The sequence below is a fragment of the Macrotis lagotis genome, chromosome 5 (genome assembly GCF_037893015.1).
Source record: "Macrotis lagotis isolate mMagLag1 chromosome 5, bilby.v1.9.chrom.fasta, whole genome shotgun sequence".
Classification (NCBI taxonomy): domain Eukaryota; kingdom Metazoa; phylum Chordata; class Mammalia; order Peramelemorphia; family Peramelidae; genus Macrotis; species Macrotis lagotis.
Window position 1 is genome coordinate 258956816 of NC_133662.1, and position 20761 is coordinate 258977576.

Genomic DNA, 20761 nt, shown 5'->3' on the forward strand with positions numbered 1-20761 from the left:
TAACACACAGGGAGCATCATAGAAATGTTAGCTATTATTAAGTAGGAGGAAACATAAAAATTAGAAAGATCAGGGAATGATTCCTAGAGGAGGTTTCACCTAAATTAAATTCTGAAGGAATGTAAGGATACTAGAGTCAGAGGTGAGGAGAGAGGTCATGACTTTAGAGAATATCCAAAGGTGAGAGATGGAAGGTCACACTGAGATAGCAACTACTTAGTCTGATTTGACTGGAATGTAGACATGTGTGAGTATGTGTCTATGCAAATATATATATATATGTGTGTGTGTGTGTGTGTGTGTGTGTGTGTGTAATGTAGGGATAGAGACAAATTGAAGAGAATAATGCAAACTAAGACAAAAAAAGGAGGTTAGAGTGAAATTGTGGAAAGATTTCAGTGCTAGACCAATTTTATCACAAAACAACAGGAAGTAATGAAGCATTTTTCAGCAGGGGAATAACATGGCCAAGTCCTATTCCTCAAAAATCAATCAACAGGTGCTTACTAAGGACCTAAAATGTGTTAGATGTTGGGGATACAAATTTAAAGAATGAGTTGTTCTGGTCGCTATTGAAAAGGTCAATGCTAAACCAAAGGAGAATATAGAAAAATACACACAGCACCGGCCCACTTCACTAGCTGGCACCCCAACTGTCTTTAGATTCTGCTCTTCATCAAGGAGCACAAGTCAAGGCTCCTCTGATCCAAAGGGAAAGGATGGGTGGGTTTAAGTTAGCACTCAGTGGTGAGTTCTCCAACAGCAGACAAGTAGGGTCTGGCTAATGTGTAGAAGGTTAGTCATCCTCAATTGAAAGATGATGGCAGGAGGAGAAAAAGAAAAGAAAGGACAGAGGGAGAAGACAAGGAAGCATTCCAAAAACCATTAAGAAATTTTTGGCACAGTTTCATCCAAAAAATGTTTGGCCGCCTGTGGGAGACCTCCCAGCATCTGTGGGGTGAGTAAGCCAGTGATTGCCCATCCTGGAATTGAAATGGACAAATGCCAAATTCAGAAGCAGAATGGCTTTTCTGGTGGCTGGTGGTGTGGAGGGGAGAGAGACTTTCAAAGTAGTAAGCCTAGAACTGGAAAGGACCTAGCCCAACAGATTCATTTCACAGATGAGTAAACTGAGGCCCAGCAACCTGAAGCCACAGTTCTAAAGCTAGAAGATCCTCAAGGGGTCATATAGTCTAGTAGTCTCATTTTTTAACTGAGAAGGTTAAGTAATATAAGATCATAGGTCTCAATGCAGAAGGGACCTCAGGATCCATCTCATCCAATCCCCTCATTCACAGCTGAGGAAACTGAGGCTGAAGAAGTCTAACTTGTCCAAGATTGCCTAGGCAACAAGTACCAGAAGTATGATTTCATCCTGTCTCCAAAATCCAGTGCCCCTTCATCTACAACACAGAGCATTGGCTCACTTTCCGAGCTGACACCCCAACTGTCTTTATGCTCTTCCCTTCATCAAGGACCACTTGTTAACCAACACATCAGTTCTAAAGGCAAATACTGATTGGTGAAGCCTTTATTTTTATTTTTAGGGGATTTTTTGGCAAAGAAATGGGGTTAATTGGCTTGTCCAAGGTCACAAAGCTAGGTAATTATTAAGTAATTATTAATTAATTATTAATCTGAGGCCAGATTTGAACTCAGGTCCTCCTGACTCCAGGGCCAGTGCTCTATTCACTGTGTTACCTAGCCACGCTGCCCCCTCCCCCCGTAGATCTATTTTTGATGCTACTGTTGATGAAAGAATGTCTACTCTGTGAGACTGTTGTTCAGTTGTGTTCAACTCTTCATGACTCCATTTGGGTTTTTCTCAGCAAAAATGCCAAACTAGCTTATCATTCCCTTCTCTAGCTCATTGTACATACGAGGAAACTGAGGCAAACATGATGAAGTGATTTGTCAAAGTTACCTAGCTGGGAAATGTTTGAGGCAAACATTTACCCTGGTACCAGGCTCTGGGATTGGCAAGGCAAAAATGAACTCAGGTCTTCTAGAGTCCAGGTCCCACACTCTATCCACAGTATCTCTTAACTGCCCTGGGAGACAGGGAGAAGGGATGTCTATAAATCCACCAGAGAATTCTTGAGCCCTCAAGTCTATTTAGAATTATAAGAGAATAGATTCAGGGCTGGAAGGAACCTTAGAGACCCTCATTTTACAGATCTCATTGCCTCACATCACACAACTAGGAAGAATCTGACAGGATTCAAACTCAGATCTTCCTGACTCTGCTTTGGGCTCAAGGTCTTTCTTGGACCCTAAAACCTCCTCCACTGTGGTGTGAGGGGACATGGTCTCCCTCTCTGCCCTGCTTTCTTTGAAGGCATGAGATGGGAAGAAAAAGAACCACAATCCCTTTCAGGGGAGCTCAGACTCTTGTAGATCGGCAGAGGAGTTTCCCTCGATTGAAGAACAAAACGAATTCTCCTCTTCTCTCTTTCACTTCTTTGCCCATACTTTGCCCAAACATACTGTTTGTTGTGATGAATGTTAGCAGTGTCTGCCAAGCTGAGTCTTTTGGGTCTTCTGTGTCTGGTGGACTGGAGATTGAAAGCCCCTCTTCTCATTCTAAATGTTTCCTCTATCACCTCTTATCCCACATGGAGGGTTCTTCCCAGTGAGATGGAATCTTCCCCCAAATCAATAAAGCAAGCAAACATTTACCCTGGTACCAGGCTCTGGGATTGGCAAGGCAAAAATGAAAAAGTCCCCAAGGAACTTCTAATCTATCTGCTGAGTGGAAGATGAGTTCAAGTGAGGAGTGATTCAGGCAGGGAGACCAGTTAGAAGACCTTAGCCCAGACAAGCAATGGCAAGGTAGGGTGTCCACTGTGTGAGTGAATAGAGAAGTAAGCAGAAAAATGGAAAACATAATTCTTCCTTGTTTAATCTATTTCATTCTATTCTACCTAAATCAAAGAGAATTGATTGTTTTATAGTACAATTTAAAGTTTAAACATGCTACTCTCCCTGTGTTTATCATTATTATTATTATTATTATTATTATTATTATTATTATTATTATTATTAAGTTCTGGTCAAAAAGACCCATTTGCAACTGGAAAGGTTTAGGGGTCACTCTGAGGGCCCTGGTCTCCCCAAGAAGGGTCAGAAAGTCCTGAACTAAACTACATACTGGAACCAGTCAATCATCACTAACAGGTAAGAATGACTAGGCAGAGCTTATCAGGAATATTTCCTCTTTCTTGTTATTGTGGTTGAGTAGTTTCAGTCCCATGTGACTCTTTGTGACCTCTTTTGGAGTTTTCTTAGCAAAGATACTGGAATGGCTCGCTATTTCTTTCTCCAGCTCATTTTACAGATGAGGAAACTGAGGAAGGTGGGGTTAAGTGATTTGCCCAAGGTCACACAGTTAGTAAGTGTCTGAGGTCAGATTTGAACCTAGGAAGTTGAGCCTTACTGACTCCAAGTCTGTCATTCTGTACCCCTATGGCACCACCTACTGCCCTTGGGATATTTCCTGGAATGGAACGATGCCCCTTTCTATCTATTCACCTTCACAAAAGGAGGTCTAGTAGGACCAGAGAATTTTCATTATACCAAAGGACCATGGGAGCAAGGTCCTTCCATCTTCAACTAAAATATTCTGGATTCAACAAAAAAAATAGTTCTTGGGAAATTGATAATACTTTTATATGTAAATGTGCAATCTTGGCAGAGTCCTGTTCAGCCTGGAGGAAAGATGACTCACAGGGGATATAATAACTGTCTTTAAGTTTTTGAAAAGTCATAGAAAGGGGTCAGATCCCAGAGGGCAGAACCAGAAGAGATGGGTAGAAATTGAAAAGAGGCAAATTCCATCTTGATGCCAGAAAAAAATGATGCGTTCTATCCTAAAGTGAGGGGAGGGGGCTATCATAAGAGAGAAGGAAGACCTCTTCCTTGGAAAACTGCTTCCAATGGGGCCTGAATGGCCACTGGTTGGGGATAATAGAGTAGGGATTCCCTCCAGTTCTGTATGAGATGAACCAGATGGTTGCTGAGGTCACTTTCATTTCTGTTTTGGGATTCCTTCTGGCCACTCAGCAGCTTCATTTCTTTTTATTCTCTTTGCTTGGCATGGATTAGGCCGGACATTCATGACTTTCGAAATTTTTGCTTGAGGGAATTTCTCCTTGGTTTGCTGACAGCTTGTTTTTTGATGTGTTAAGGGCCATGAAAACCTTCAAATTCACCAACAGAAAAAAAAAAGAATGAAAGAATGAAAGAAGGAAGGAAAGAAGGAAGGAAGGAAAGAAAGAAAAAGAAAGAGAAGAAAGGAGAGGAAAGGAGGAGATAGAAGAAGAAAAGAGGAGAAGGGAGGAGAGGAGAGGAGAGGAGGAGAGGAGAAGAGAACAGGGAGAAGAGAAAAGAGAAGAAAAAGGAGAGGAGTACAGAGAGGGGAGGGGAGAGTAGAAGAGAGAGGAGGGGAAGGGAAGGGAAAGGAGGAGAGAGGGAAGGTAGGGGAGAGAGGAGAGGGGGAGGGGAGGAGAGAAGAGAAAAAAGAACAGAACAGAAGAGAGAAGAGAAGAGAAGAGAAGAGAAGAGAAGAGAAGAGAAGAGAGGAGAGGAGATTAGAGGAGAGGAGGAGGAAGAGGAGAAGGAAAGAAAGAGAAAGAGAGAGAAAGAGAGAGAAAGAGAGAAAAGAGAGAGAAGATGAGAAGAAGAAAATCCATTTTACCTGCATATCTCTGGCCTCGAGGAAAGCTGCTGCTTTCTCCCATCAGATCATTCAAAGACTCCAGGACCTGTTAAGACATCTCCAAATGGAAAAGTTAACCCATTAAGGACAATATTGAGCCAAGAAGAAACTGGGAACCCTCTACAGAAAAGTTATAGGACCATGGATCATAGCCTTAGAAATGGAAGGTGCAGCCCCCTCAATTTAGAGAGGGAGAAACTGAGGCCTATAAAGACTAAAGCACTTGTCTAGTATCACTCAGCTAGCAAGTGTCTGAGGCAGGAAGTCCCTTTCCCTGGGGTTACACAGCTTTAACTTGTGAGTCAGCAGCAAACTGGTCAGAATTCTCCTAAATTGAAAGTCAAAGGTGGGGGAGGTCCTAGGTTTGACAGAAGTGAAAGGTGACAGAAAGAGGGGGGCAGGATAATAATCAGGTTCCAAGCAGGACTTGGCAGCTGGGTAAATGTTGGCCCTCTGGAGAGAAAGAGAAGAGTTAAGAAAGAGCAATGAATCACTAGGGAAAGATAACCCTGACTTTTATGATTTGTGTCATATGTGACCCTTCTGTAAATCCAATCTACTTTCTTAAATCCCAATCCAAGGTTGAATTCCTTTTAGTTTCAGAATTAAAACAGCCTGTAATGTAAGGAGAGAAGTCATTTGGAAAATGAGAAAATCAGTACTCATTGCTTTTGGGTAATCTGTCCAAAGTCACAGGGCCAGTAAGCAAATGATAGAGCTGGTCTTTTGACACCTGGCCTGGGGCTCTTCCACTCCCAAAGTCTCAGCCTCTGACCACAAGTAAGTTGAATGCTGGATTTGATACTCTAAACTATTCTTGTACAACAACAAAAGGCAATGTAGCCAAAATAAAAAGAAAATAAACAGATCTGAGGAAAATCTTTGCCTATATTACTCATGATAAAAATTTGGCATCCAAAAATTTATAATCGATTGGCATTAATTTTGTAAGTGTGGGATCCATTTTTCAATGGATAAGTAATCAAATAAGAGACATATGTTAATGATTTTGAAAACTGTTCAAACTAGCTAATAATCAGAAAACTGCAAATGAAAACAGCTCTGAGGTGCCCCTTTATAATGCCCACTAAATTAGTAACAATCTTTTAAAATGTTGTGCCCAGCATCACATAGCTAGTAAGTGTTTGAGGGCAGATTTGAACTCAGGTTCTCCTGACTCCAGGGCTACCAACTGCCCCAAATGATTATTGTTAAAATGTTCAAAGTAGGGGCAACTAGGAGGACCTGAGTTCAAATCCAGTCTCCGATACTTAATAATTACCTAGCTGTGTGACCTTGGGTAAGTCATTTAACCCCACTGCCTTGTAACCCCCCCCCCAAAAAAAAGTTCAAAGTGGTGAAACTCTGATAGAGGAATGCTGTGAATTGATCAATGCCATCTTTTTTGGAGAGTTATCTTAAACATATACTCAAAACTTTGATCCAGTGATTAATCTGCCAGGCCTATAGGGCAGAATATTATTAATAGGGAGAAAAAAATGAAAGAAAGGCCTCATTTAATAAAAATAGTCCTAGCAGCATTGCTTGTCATAGCAAAACAACAACAGAAGTAACACATGTTCCTAAGGCTTGGGGAACAGCTGAATCGTAATAGATGAATAAAATAGAATTATTCTCTAAGAAATGACAAATATGTCAGCTAACAGAAAACAAGACAATTTATATAAAATAAGGCAGAGTGAGGAAAGCAGAGTGTGAACAACAGCATACACATGATGACTATGGGGAAAAATAGGAAGAAGAAGAAGAAGAAGAGTGCCAAAATCTGGGGTGGGTGAAGAGTAGGAAATGCCCAGAAGAAAAAACTCTGGAAGGAAATACAAAAACAAACAGGATGTCTCTGCTCAAGTTTTTCTTAAAGTTAATGTATGCTTTTCATTTCAAAAAATGCTTTTGATTTCATCTACTTTTTTTTTAATTTACTTGTGGTTTTTGAATGTTTTTCTGGTGACGCTGAGTTTAGAATAAATTATATGTATGCAATGTTGGTTTATGTAAAATTATTTCCCATGTGATAGACATGACATGATAGATTTCATATATATGCCAGCATTATATAATTTAGTGTAATCTCTGTATCATATGATATGTATGTATTATATAACATATGATAACTATTTTATATATACACATATATATGCCAATATTGTAATTTCCTGAAGCGGTTCAATGGTGCGGTGAATAGAGAGCTAGACTCAGAGTCAGGAAAAGTTCAAATCTAGCCTCAGACACTTACTGTGTGACCCTGGACAAGTCATTTTACCCTGTTTGCCTCAGTTTCCTCATCTGTCGATTGAGCTGGAAAAGGAAATGGCAATCTTCTCCAGTATGGTCCCAGAGAGTCAGATATGACTGGAAAATGACTGGACAATATTATTGTTTCCAAGAGAAAATTAGGAAGGGATCCCCAGTGATGAAGCTATGAGAGAACATGGATGAGAGTGGGCAAGCATGGATGGGGGGTGAGTTGTAGCATTGGAAGGAACTTCCAAATCAATGAGATCACAAGTCCATTGATTATTTGAGTATTTCTCTGTCAACAAGAGAACATGGTCGCCATAAAAATGAATGTGAAAATATATTCCCATCCCTTCATTTTTCTCATCGTTTCCAATAATGCAGATTATGACCCACCCCATGCCATAGTCCATGAATATAGTCTTCTTCTTGTAGTCAAGAATGCCAATGTTTGAAAACTGCTTCAGAAATTTCCTGGGTACATCATTTAACCTCTGTGAGACTCAGTTTCCTCAACTGTAAAAGGGACAAATAATAATAATTGCACTTAGCTCACAGTATTGTTGAGAGGAACAAATGCGTGAATATTTATCGAGGGCTTTGCAAATTTTAAAGTAAGAACAAGAAATAATAAGAATAATGACCAGGAGAAGGAGAAACAGCGACATAGAGACAGAGACAAAGAGACAGAGAAACCCAGAGAGGAAGAGACAGATTCAAAGAGATACAGAAATAGAAAGAGAAGGAAACAGAGTCAGAGAGAACATTTCCAGATTTGCAGAACATTCTTCAAATATTATCTCATTTGATCCTCCCAGAAACCATGATAAGTAAGTGGTATTATTCCCATTTTACAGATGAAGAAACTAATCTTCTAAGTCTTAGATCCAGTCTTTTGTCCACAAATTCTAAGTAAATATTAGCTCTTATTAGTTCTTAATAGTTCTTATTGTTACTAATATCATAGATATTATAATATAATGTTTATATTATTATTACATGTATTATATATAATATATAATTCATGTTCTTCCAGAAAAGGTAGCTTGGCATAATGGAGGGAGAGTGGACCTTGAAGCAAGTTAAACCTGGGTTCAAGTCTTGCTTCTGACTTAGGCTGGTTGTATGACACTGGACAAGTCAGTTAACTTTTCAGCAGCCTAGGCCACTCTCTAAAGATTGTTGGTTGCAGAGAAAGTGCTAACTTGCATTAGTAGAGGAAGTTTCCTCTCCTGGGAGGCTACCAGGAGAGGTCCAATCCCCATCCTCCTCCTCAGATCTCGCCAACATTCGGGAATCACAATCAGTGGGTCCCAGGAGAGTCCTTGGACTGCCCATCTGCTTCCCTTACTCAAACCATATCCTCCTTCCCAATGACCCTTTTCCTCGATGAGCTCCCTTAATATCACTTCTAGTGCATAAACCATTGTTGCAAATATACAATAAGGATGCAAGAAGAGAAGCTGATTGCCCCGGATGAGAGGGGGAGGGTCTCCTAGCTATACCTTGGTCAAACTCCTTCTAGAGTCTTATGTTCAGTTCTGACCGCAGGATATCAATGACCTGAAGCATACCCAGGGGAAGATGAGGAGGGAGCTTGTGTAACTGAACATCACCTATTTGTGTGCTCCCCAATAGAAAGGAAGTTCCCTGAGGGCAGGAACTGTTATCCTTTTTTAATTTAATTTTAAATTTAAATTGGCACAATGTGGAAACAATACTTGTTGATTGATCAATTTATTGAGCTGAATTGAATATTTAATCTGGTGAAAGAAGAAATCAAAGATGATCTCTCTATTCAAGAAAGATCAAAACCACAGCATTTTCCAAACTAGAATGAAACCTTAGAGATCATCTAGTCTGGCTCTTTTATTTTAAAGCTGAGGAAATGAGGCTCAGAGAAATGGTTTTATTCAGTAGAGTCAGAATTGGGGCTGGTGTCTTTCTCTCCTGCTTCAGATCTAATCAATTAGATTCATTCAGCTTTGATTTCAAAGAAATTACATGGCATCCATAGGTTCAAATTCAAAGAAGACAAGCTCTAGTTTAATCAGGAACTTCATAATAATTAGAATTATCTCAAGATGAAAAGACCAACTTTGTGAGGTAGTGCGCTAATCATCACTAGAAGCATAATAATGGAAACTTTCGTGGACATTTGTTGGGTTAATGATAAAATGGGAGTCTTTTGTGCTGAAAAATGCACTACTTCAAGCTCCAGGACAGGAGCTGTCACTAGGGGAGGGGCAGAGGATCTCTGTCCCAGATTGCTTTCATGAGGAGGAGCCTGATGAGTGCCTATCATTCCCTCCATGAATGCAAAGGATCTAGGTGTCTGGGTCTACCTGGGAGCATCTGGACCTACCTAGGAGCAGGTCAAGGCTGTCCTGAATAAACTCCACTTTTTTCTCTATTTTTGCATCCCAGGTTCAAGAATAGGCTGTGGTACTTTGAATTTGGCACAACAGAAACCTTTTCTTCAACCTGCAAGAAGCTGCATACCTTCATAGAGGTGGAGGTGAGTCTTTGCCATTGCAGATTTAGAGCTAGAAGGGACTTAGGTTGGACATCAAGTCCAACAAAGGCAGGATTCGAACCCAAGTCCAACATGCAATTTATTTTTCTATTCTCTCTCAAGAAAAGTGCGACTTTCCTGTCTTAGTCTCTATTTCCTCTTAGCCCCTACCTCACAGGGTCATTGTTGAGCTACAGCTACCAGTGCCTCGCCCTCCATATTATCCTTGATCTGTTAGTTTTATTGCTAGATACTATGAGAGTGTGCATTGTCTCTCCTGGCTAGACAGTAAGCTCCTCAGGGCAAGGCAGGGTTTCCCTTGGCACCCAACAGAGAGTGTGTATCTACTTTATCAATATTTGCTGATTGATTGATTGGGTGTTATGAAAGTCAGATGAGATCATTACAAAAAGCACCTTGTAAGCTCTGAAACACTAAATCAATTCATATAATTTAAAATAATAAAGTATGGTATGCTATAAGATTGGAGATTTTTGAAATTATGGGACTGAAAATATAGTATAATACAATTATAATATAGTACAATATAAAATAGTATAATAATATGACGTGATGATTGATATGATATTTGGGATGGAACCAGATCAGATCAATAATATAGCATAGTATGGTATAAATATAACAATACACTATATCAAATATAACATAGATAATTTAATATAATAAAGCATAATAGCATGACACAATATAACAATGTGATATAAAATAATACATACCATTGTGATATGTCACATAACATAATATAATTAACCATAATAATAATATACCATATTATGCTATGACATGTTATCATGGCATCTAACATAATCCAGTCTTCTGGCTACTCCACTCAGCCAAGTGGGAGTAGTGACTGGGGTGCCTAGAGTGAAGGCTGTGACCAGGCACTGATAACTGAATGGAAGTCTGGGAACATGGCACAGGACATGGAGACGCTGATGGTTAGCCACAGAGCCAGTGAGGCCAGTGCTCTGGGTGCCATAGTGTAGTGAATAGACATGGGATCAGGAAGATCCAGGTCAAATTTTGTCCCTGGTCAAAACTCTTGGCCTTTCTGTGCCTCAGTTTCCTCATCTATAAATTGAAGAGTTTGGACTAAATGGCATCCAAGATCTCTTCCAGTTCTAGATCTAGGGTCCCAGGATCATTCTCTGTTGAGACCTTGCTATTTCCCAACCTGTGGGAAACCCATGCTCTTGGCTTCCCTGACACATTGACTCTGCTGCAGCTCCCCTCATCACAGTCATGAGGCTCCCAGTGGCAGAGACTTGAAGCTGGAAGCAGGCCCCCAGTGGCTCATTCTACCAAGGAAGAAATGTGATGTGACTTCTCCAGGACCACAGAGCATGGATCTGAAGCCAAGGCTTCTAACTCCTTGGAGCTTTCTGAGCTACCTGTAGCCTCTTGAAGAGGTGGCACCTTGAGTCTGCCCAGGACATCTGGCTTATAAAGCTGCTCCTTGGCTGACCTTGCCAACCCTCTTGACTGTCTCCCCAGAGGCCCACTGTAATTTCCCTGGCGAAGGGAGCACCAATGAGGAAATTTCCTCTCTCAGCGCAGATTGATGGTCAAAGACCTGATACCCCAGAGGTCAAGTGACCTGTCCACAGACCCACAGACAGAATATTAGAATATTTCCCAGGTGGTTCTTGAACCCACCCCTCCTCTGATTCTGACACTCACTCTCTCCAGTTGGCCACACTGCCTGTATTTTAGCTTCCTTTGTCCTTAAAACAACAGTCCATTCCTCATCAGAAAGCTTTAAGGGATGCTGACATCTATTGGCACTAATTTTAGATTGACCTCTGAGATGGTCTGGTCCAGAGGTTCTTAACCTTTTGGGGTCACAGATCTGTCTACCAGACTGTTTGTTGTGGATACTGATTGCCCAGAGGGAATAATCCTCCCAAAAGATATGTTTGAATCAAAGCCAAAATCAAAGGTTTCTCCAAGTCCTCTCTGGCTCCCTTGCCGGCCTCCTCTCTGCCTCTCCCTTGTTGCCTGGTTACCAAAGCACCAATAGGCAAGGACCATTTCTCCATCTGAAACCGCCCAGTGAACCTTTCCCCAAGAAAAGGCCATGGGGGAGAGTGGGGCGGGGGGGTGGACTGGAGGATGCTGAGGAATGGCCAGGGAGAGGAGGAGCCCCCCCCACTTCTATTTCCAATCTACTGATTGGGAGAGCTGGGGCAAGCAGGAGAGGGCCATGGCAGAACAGAAGGATGAGGTGGAGAAGGCAGATCTACTGGCAGGGGCTGGGGGAATGGTGGAGCTGGGGTTGATGCCCGACACAACCTCTGTCTTCTCCGTCCTCCTCCAACTGGGCTTGACCCTTTGCCAGAAATGCAGTTTTGTCTCTGTCTCTCTGTCTCTCTGTCTCTGTCTCTCTCTCTCTCCTCTCTTCTCTCTTCTCTCTTCTCTCTTCTCCTCTCTGTATTTCTGTCTCTCTGTCTCTCTCTGTCTCTCTCTCTGTCCCTGTTTCTGTCTCTCTCTCGCTTGCTCTCTCTTCTCTCCCCTCTCTCCTCTCTGTCTCTCTCTCTGTCTTTTTGTCTCTCTGTCTCTCTGTCTGTCTGTCTCTCTCTGTCTCTCTCTGTCTCTCTCTCTCTTGCTCGCTCTCCTCTCTCTCTCTCTCTCTCTCTCTCTCTCTCTCTCTCTCTCTCTTCTCCTCTCTGTATTTCTGTCTCTCTGTCTCTCTCTCTGTTTGTCTGTCTCTCTCTGTCTCTCTCTCTCGTGCTCTCTCTTCTCTCTCCTCTCTCCTCTCTGTCTCTATCTCTGTGTCTCTCTTCTCTCTGTCTTTTTTGTCTCTCTGTCTGTCTCTCTCTCTCTTGCTCGCTCTCTCTTCTCTGTCTCTCTCTCTCCTCTCTCCTCTCTCCTCTCTGTCTCTCTGTCTCTATCTCTGTGTCTCTCTTCTCTCTGTCTTTTTGTCTCTCTGTCTGTCTGTCTCTCTCTCTTGCTCGCTCTCTCCTCTCTCTGTCTGTCTCTCTCCTCTCTCCTCTCTCTCTCTCTCGCTCTCTTGCTCTCTTGCTCTCTCTCTGTGTCCCTGTTTCTTTCTCTCTCTCTCTCTCTCTCTCTCTCTCTCTCTCTCTCTCTCTCTCGCTTGCTCTCTCTTCTCTCCCCTCTCTCCTCTCTGTCTCTCTGTCTCTCTCTCTGTCTTTTTGTCTCTCTCTCTCTGTCTCTCTCTCGCTCACTCTCTCTTCTCTCTTCTCTCTCCTCTCTGTCTCCCTGTCTCTCTCTGTGTGTCTCTCTTCTCTCTGTCTTTTTGTCTCTCTGTCTCTCTGTCTGTCTGTCTCTCTCTGTCTCTTCTCTCTTGCTCGCTCTCTTCTCTCTCTCTCTCTCTCTCTCTCTCTCTCTCTCCTCTCTTCTCCTCTGTCTCTCTCTCGCTCTCTCTTCTCTCCTCTCTTCTCCTCTCTCTTTCTCTCTCTCTCTCTCTCTCTCTCTCTCTCTCTCTCTCTCTCTCTCTCCTCTCTTCTCCTCTGTCTCTCTCTCGCTCTCTCTTCTCTCCTCTCTTCTCTCTTCTCCTCTCTCTTTCTGTCTCTCTCTGTCTCTCTCTCTCTTTTCTCTCCTCTTTCCTCTCTCCTCTCTCCTCTCTTTCTCTCACTCTCTCTCTCTCTCTTCTCTCTCCTCTCTCCTCTCTGTCTCTCCATCTCTCTGTCTCTCTGTCTCTCTCTGTCTCTCTCTCTGTCCCTGTTTCTGTCTCTCTCTCTCTCTCTCTTGCTCTCTCTTCTCTCCCCTCTCTCCTCTCTGTCTCTCTCTCTGTCTTTTTGTCTCTCTGTCTCTCTGTCTGTCTCTCTCTGTCTCTCTCTCGTGCTCTCTCTTCTTTCTCCTCTCTCCTCTCTCCTCTATGTCTCTCTGTCTCTATCTCTGTGTCTCTCTTCTCTCTGTCTTTTTGTCTCTCTGTCTCTCTGTCTGTCTGTCTCTCTCTCTCTCTTGCTCGCTCTCTCCTCTCTCTCTTGCGCGCGCACGCGCACGCTCTCTCTCTGTCCCTGTTTCTGTCTCTCTCTCTCTATCTCTCTCGCTTGCTCTCTCTTCTCTCCCCTCTCTCCTCTCTGTCTCTCTGTCTCTCTCTCTGTCTCTCTGTCTTTTTGTCTGTCTGTCTATCTCTCTCTGTCTCTCTCTCTTGCTAGCTCTCTCCTCTCTTCTCTCTCTCTCTCTCTCTCTCTCTCTCTCTCTCTCTCTTCTCTCTCCTCTCTCCTCTCTCCTCTCTGTCTCTCCATCTCTCTGTCTCTCTGTCTCTCTCTCTGTGTCTCTCTCTGTCTCTCTTCTCTCTTCTCTCTGTCTTTTTGTCTCTCTGTCTCTCTGTCTGTCTGTCTCTCGCTCTCTCTCCTCTCTCTCTTCTCTCTTCTCTGTCTTTCTGTCTCTCTGTCTCTCTGTCTCTCTCTGTCTGTCTGTCTCTCTCTCTTCTCTCTTCTCTGTCTTTCTGTCTCTCTCTCTTCTCTCTGTCTTTCTGTCTCTCTGTCTCTCCTCTCTTCTCTCTTCTCTGTCTTTCTGTCTCTCTGTCTCTGTCTCTGTCTCTGTCTCTGTCTCTCTCTCTCTCTCTCTCTCTCACACACACACACACACACACACACACACACACACACACACACTCATACTCAATACATCACTAGGCCACCCTCTGCCAGTTTTGAATCCCATAAGAAAAATTATTTGGACTATTTAGAAAGAGGCCTCAGAACAGAAAGAAAAACAAGCCCCTTTTTTTTAGTCTCTGCTAAGGATTCATGCTTCACCACACACAGCAGGAAAGAGAGGAGAGAGAGAGAGAGAGAGAGAGAGAGAGAGAGAGAGAGAGAGAGAGAGAGAGAAAGAAATAGAGGAGAGGTGTGTGTGTGTGTGTGTGTGTGTGTGTGTGTGTGTGGTGGGCCATTGGAGCAGTTCTGGGTAAACTTGCTGTTATCTCTATCTCCCAATAACAATCCTTTTGAGCCTCTATCCATAAAGAGTAAGGAAAAAGAAAAAGGGAAATCATGTGAGAAAGCAGGCTGCCAGGCTGGCAGACAGGAGGGGTACCCACTTAGGAGTTGAGAAAACAGTTAATTTTTCCAGATGGATTTGAATCTTGCCCAAGGGACTCTAGAGATGAAAAATGAAGAGCAGGGGTGGGCTGGGGGTGAAAGATGTGAGGTCCCCTGAATGTTACCCCCCCCAGAGAAGTGCTAATGAGGTCAGGGAGAGTAGGGAGTAGGGCAGAAGAGAGAGTAGTGTAGAAGGAGCCTCCGCCATGAGGCTCTCTCTCAGCAGAATTCTGGGACTGGCTAGATGCATGGCTGGCCCGAGGGTATCCTGGGTACCTCTAGGACATTGGAAGCTTCTGAGGAAGTCCCCTAGAATGGTGGGAGATCCATTTGGGGAGCGTTTGTGAAAAAGGGAGGATGAGAACTGTAGAGCAGGGGCAGGAAGGATTGTCATCTGCACCAGGAGATGAAATGCCTGCCCTGGGAAATCACCAAACTAGCTCATCTTGGTGAGGTTTTATAGGCCGGATGAATGATTGCTATGCCCTAGGGCACCTCACAGAGGAATCTTCTACCCCCCCCAATGCAGATCAGCTGCTGCTCTGACACCAAGTCTGTTATCTAGGACATGGATTGTTTAACTGACTTGTCTTTTTAAAAATGTATTTAATACTAGATTGGTTAGGCATTTCCTTCTCCAGCTCATTTGACAGATGAAGAAACTGAGGCAAACAGGATAAAGTGACATGCCCAGGGTCATATAGTAAATATCTGAATCTGGATTTGAATTCAAATCTTTCTGACTCCAAGCCTGATCCTCTAGCCAACCCACCACAATTTTGAAATAAATATTTTTAAAAGGAGCCCAGGCCTGAAGGAACAGCATGACATAAATCATAGTGGAGAAACACTAATAAAAGTGTGGCAGACTGCTTAAAAAAATAGATCATTTCCTATATTTTGGAAATTCTTTCCTTGGCTCTTCCCAGGGACTAAATAGTATATAATATACCTCCTTCAAGAGGCCTTTCTTAATGCTCCAAGCTGCTAATGCTGTGCATACCACAAAAGATCCCTCTATAATTTTTTAATCCCATGGTCATTGGGGGCAGGGCTGGTGGTGGTGATTACTGCATTCTAGAATTGGAGAATTGGACCAGGCCAACCACCTCACCTGACATGCAAAAACTGAGGCTCAACCAGACCAAGTCACTTGCCCAATGGCACCCCAGTCATGAACATTCATCAGAGACAGGCTTTGCCATGGGCCCTCTGCCTTCGTACCCCACCGAAGGCCTGGTTATTTATCAATAGGCCTGATCCCTCAGGAGAATTGAAAGGCAGGCCCGTCATATCCCAGATGCTGATCAAGCACCTGGCACAGGGTGAACACTGGATGGATACTTGTGGATTGGCTGGTTAAGATTTAAATCTATTTTATAGACACATACATGCACATGCACATACATATAAAAACACACCAACATGCATGACAACTATACGTGTGTTTGATGTGTTTACATGCAACTTCCTCTGCATGTGCATAAAATACATGTGCCCCGCCATGTATGTATGCAGGCCTATACAAAACACAAAAATGCATGAACACACACACAGAGACACACACATACATAATCATACAGGAGGAGTATTGCTAAACAGACACCAAGTGATCGGGATTCCTTTAACCCATCCTGACAAGTCACCTGATGTCTCCACACTCAATTCAAGTCAATAAGCATTTATTGAGAACCTACTATATGCATTAGAGACACAAAGAAAGCCAAGAGGCAACCCCTGCCCTGTTGTCCTTTATTCTCAAAGAAGATCATGACCTCAGGGAGGTGATGCCATGACAAGCATGTGAATTGGATTTGAGTGGGGGGGGGGGCGCTACTAATTCCCCAGCCTCTCTTTCTCCTCCATAGTCATCTGGGTCAATGACCAGAGATGGATCAGGCTGACTGGAGATGGCCCTGGATGGTGGGGCAATCAGGAATAACAGACTTGCCCAAGGTCGCACAGCTAGTCTCAAGTGTCTGAGGCTGGATAGGCTGGATAGGCCAGTGCCCTATCCACTGCACCACCTAGCTGCCCTCCAGGAAGCTTACAATCCAATGGGGGGGCGGGATATGGAGTGGACAACATGCAATCAAATACAACCAACTTGCAAGATTAACTGGTTATTTTCCTTTGTAGACAAAGAGGGCCAAAATGGCATCGTTATGTTGGAGTCACATAAGAAATAATCCAAAGGAAGGCAAAGGAATGAAGTAGGATTGGGCAGGATTTTGATTAAGATTTATAGGAAGCCAGGGAGCTTCACTGGCACAGGGGAGGAGGAAGAGGATTCCAGGCCTAGGGGAAGACTAGGGAGAATGCTCAGAGCTGAGAGATGGAGGGTCTTATAGGTGGGATAATCAGGAGGTTCATCATGGGATCCAAGGGGACATACTGGGAAGCAGGGTATAAGAAGGGAAATGTTGGAGGGGAGGACTTTAAATACCAATCAGAACATTTTGTATTTGCTGACGGGAATAGGGAGTCACTGGAGTTTACTGAGGGGGGGAATCATGGGATCAAGTAAGGGCTGGTCAGCTCAGCCGCAGGGAGTTTCCATCTAAGGAGTTCTTCAATGCAGATGAAATAATAGATCCAGACGCCCCTTTCCCCAGTACTATTCAGATACATAAATATACATTTGGACACATATGTGTAAGAATGAATAATGCCAGCGTGCTCATCTGTGTAGAACGTGAGGGTGAATGTCCATATGTGGTCATTGTGTCCATGCCCTACCATGTGTATGCATATAAATCAACCTCTAGGCATTGTTATGGAGAATGGCTAGCAGGACCCTCCTCACTGCCCTTCCCAACCATCTCCACTACTGGGACCAGTTCACAATAGAACCTTCTCCTCCAGCCCCTTCCTCTCCTCAGCTATATGTGTCTGTCTCCTTGGAGACTGGAGAAGGAGGGCAGTGCCTTTCACTGGCCGCTCCCAGCTCTCTTCTCCCCATTGGGATTGGGAACCTGCCACACCTCTGGCTCCAGCCAATAGACATGTGGACCAGCGGACAGAACAGTAAAGAAAACAACCAGGTTTCATTTCCACTCTGTTCTGCGGGGTTTATAAAATTATGACAATACGACAATATGATAAAATACAGGAGCAATACCTTGTAAAACATGCTCCAGTTAGAGAGAGCAGCTATCGGTTGACCAGGGATTGGGATCCCAGCCCTCGGAAGGAAGTTTCCTCATCTGTTTCCTTCCCTGAGACCAGAGCTGCCAATGCTCCATATGCCATGCTCAGACCTGAGACGGGCACACACAAAGAATTCTGTGTCTGGGTTGACCACAGATGTTTTTGAGAAAGAAAACTAGGTCAGAAAGAGGGGAAAAAAAGCAACTTGTAGCTGAGTAATGAAACGAGCACCAGTTGCACCCATCCAAAGGGAGTCGAGGGGAGGGGGAAATGGGCAATAAAATTCTTCCACATTCCCCCAAGCCATGGGCAGCAGACCAGGGCTTGAGCTACACAGGGATGCTATCACAATCAATCAGAGCACCCTAGAACTTTCCAGTGGCTCCCATTGTCTTCCCTGCTCCTCCCAATTATCCACCTTGCTCCCATTTAACCATTTAATATCAGTTTTTGTTGTTTCAGTCACACCCAGCTCTGTGGCCCCTTTGGGAGTTTTTCTTGGCAAAGATATTGGAATGGTTTGCCATTTCCTTCTCCAGTTTAACAACAATAAGCTTTTACAAAAGGATACTTGGGCTGAATATTAGATAATCGCCATCCCACCTCCATCACCTAGGGAACACATTCATTCCTCTCTTGATTTCTGGGGAGAATGGGCTCAAACTTAGCTGAGTTCCTTCATAACAATGGTCCCACCATGTCTATGTCTATAGACAGCATGGCTGTTGGATGAATCTTCAGTTCTCCACTGAACTGAACCCCAATAATTATTGCTTGTTCCTTAGGGCAACAGTGCTAAGCTGATTCCAAAATCTAGACCAAGATATATGTGCTCTCTGAACCTATCACTTAAAATGAAAAGACCAAATGCAAAAGCCAGAAAAGAATCCATTTTTGCATTTACAAGCTTCATGCTGGACTCAATGGGAAGGGTTTCTCCCCTTCTAGCATTGTCTCTCATCAGATGCCATCAGCAAAGGAGTCAAATCAAGATTTCAGCTAAAGAGAAAAAGACCAACCACAATCTTTCTGAAGATACTCCCAGTTCTTGTCACACAGCTAATCAAAAACCACCCACATGGTTAGTAGAGCAGAACCAGTTACAGAATGTCTTTACGTGCTCCACGCTCTTTCCCCAACCTCTCCCACGAGGGGAATGGAATCAGCTGAGCATGTCAATGAACTCAGTGCAAGAGCTAGTCCCCCATTCAATGAAAAGTAGCCTCACAAGAGAATTAGAAATTAGAAAGACCAGGAAAAGTCCCTGAGACTTGAAGGAAACTAGAAGGTAAGTGTGAAAAAAGAAAAACATTACAGATATGGGGGGCTAGCCAGTGTAAAGGCAAAAAAAGACAGGAAATGGAGCACCATGTTAGAAAAAGCTGGGTCATAGAGAACATGGAAGGGAATAAAGATTAAAAGGCAAGGAAATTAACAGTTAGTTAGATGGATGGCTCACAGACTTTTCAAGATAAAGGTTTTATCAAGGTAATAACAGAGAAAAGAAACAGCATTCCATGGGCAATTTGGTCATCTTAGAGTGCCTTGCTCATGAAGAATATTTGTAAGAAATGACTACCAAAAAGTTATATTAATTGCAGTTTATCTGGCAATATCTAGGAAGAACTCAATAAAACCTCCAAGTTACATCAGCATGTACTTAATATATAATGACTTGACTGCAAGGATGATAATGGAAAAAATAGAACTTGAAAACTTGATTTAGGAATAAGTCATGAAACGGTCCGATCTGACCTGCTTAAATAAAGCATTGATGCCAAAATGAAAAAGGGAAGTGGATAAAAGAATGGACATTGGTAGACTCTGTCAGCATTTCCTAAGAATTTACATTAGATTACCCATATAAATCAGTGTCCACAATGAGGATACTCAGAGCCTATATGCCACCTCAGAATAAAAACAGAAAAATAGGACAATCCAGAGCAAGATCGGTTCAGAACATAAATTATTTCTAAAATCTCATGGAGGACATTGGTGGAAATTTATGAATATTATGGTCTCTGATACATCCGACATGAAGAGCAATATAAGAAAATTGAGTTTACAGAAAGTTTGCCAATACATCGAACTAAGCCAAATGATCTCCACAGAGACCACATTTCCCACCAAGTTTTGTAGTCTGTGTGTGTGTTTTACCTGATTTCATTGACATAAGGAAACTTTTTTTATTATAAAGAAGCATTTTTCTATGTAGATGGAGCAATATAAGTTCTGCAACAATCTTCTAGTGTTGCCTGAGGAAAGGGAAGAGAATAAGCATTTATAGAGCACCGTCTGTTTGCCCAGTACTATCTTAGTGCTTTATAATCCTCACTACAATCTTGGGAGGTATATGCTACTATTATCCCCATTTTTCAAAACAAGGAAACTGAGGCAAATAGAGAAGAAATATCTTTCCCAGGATCATACATTTCATAAATGTCTGAGACATGATTTAAACTCAAGTCTTCCTGGTTTGAGCCACTGGACTACATAGTGCTGAGACACTATGCCCAAATTACATAACTAGCACAAATTAATGTAGGATCTCAGAGTTGGAAGAGACCTCAGAGATCATCTAATCCAACCCCCATTTTATAGATGAGTAAACTGAGGCCTAAGGAAGTGAAGCAATTGACCAAAGGACAAAAGAACAGTCAGCTAAGAGGCAAATAGGATGGTCAACCTAGAATTGAAAGAATCTTCAATTCAGATCATCTAAATCAACCTGCAGGAAATTGAGGTTTACCTTCTCCATCTCACCCCACAAAGGGGAAAGATGCATGCTCTCATGCTATATATTAGATTTCTTTGTGACATCCTGGTTAGAAATTTTCATCTTCAATGTGTGGTTCCTAGCCTCTGCCTTTCTTCTTTAAACTTCCCTCTTTTTCATTTCCTGTGGTGAGTTCACCACTTCTATCATTCCCTCTCCTAGCCATTGTCTTCTTTTTTCTTCTCCAAGATCCTTGTCATTGTTGTTGTATAAATGCCAGAGATCTCCTTTGTCTCCTGATCTACACTGATATGTTCTGACCTGTACCTCATGTTTGCCTATTGCTTTACCTCAGACTTATTCTCCAAAAT

At 42.8% G+C, this 20761-nt stretch overlaps 1 protein-coding gene across 8 annotated transcripts in view; it reads left to right on the forward strand.

Annotated features, from left to right (window-relative positions):
- DGKG (diacylglycerol kinase gamma) overlaps positions 1-20761 on the forward strand; it is a 281695-nt gene that overhangs the window by 217959 nt on the left and 42975 nt on the right. For all 8 annotated transcript variants that reach the window (XM_074189542.1, XM_074189543.1, XM_074189550.1 and 5 more), the window contains one exon: positions 9404-9494. In XM_074189542.1, coding sequence (XP_074045643.1) covers positions 9404-9494 — 91 coding nt within the window. The remainder of the gene's footprint in view (positions 1-9403; positions 9495-20761) is intronic.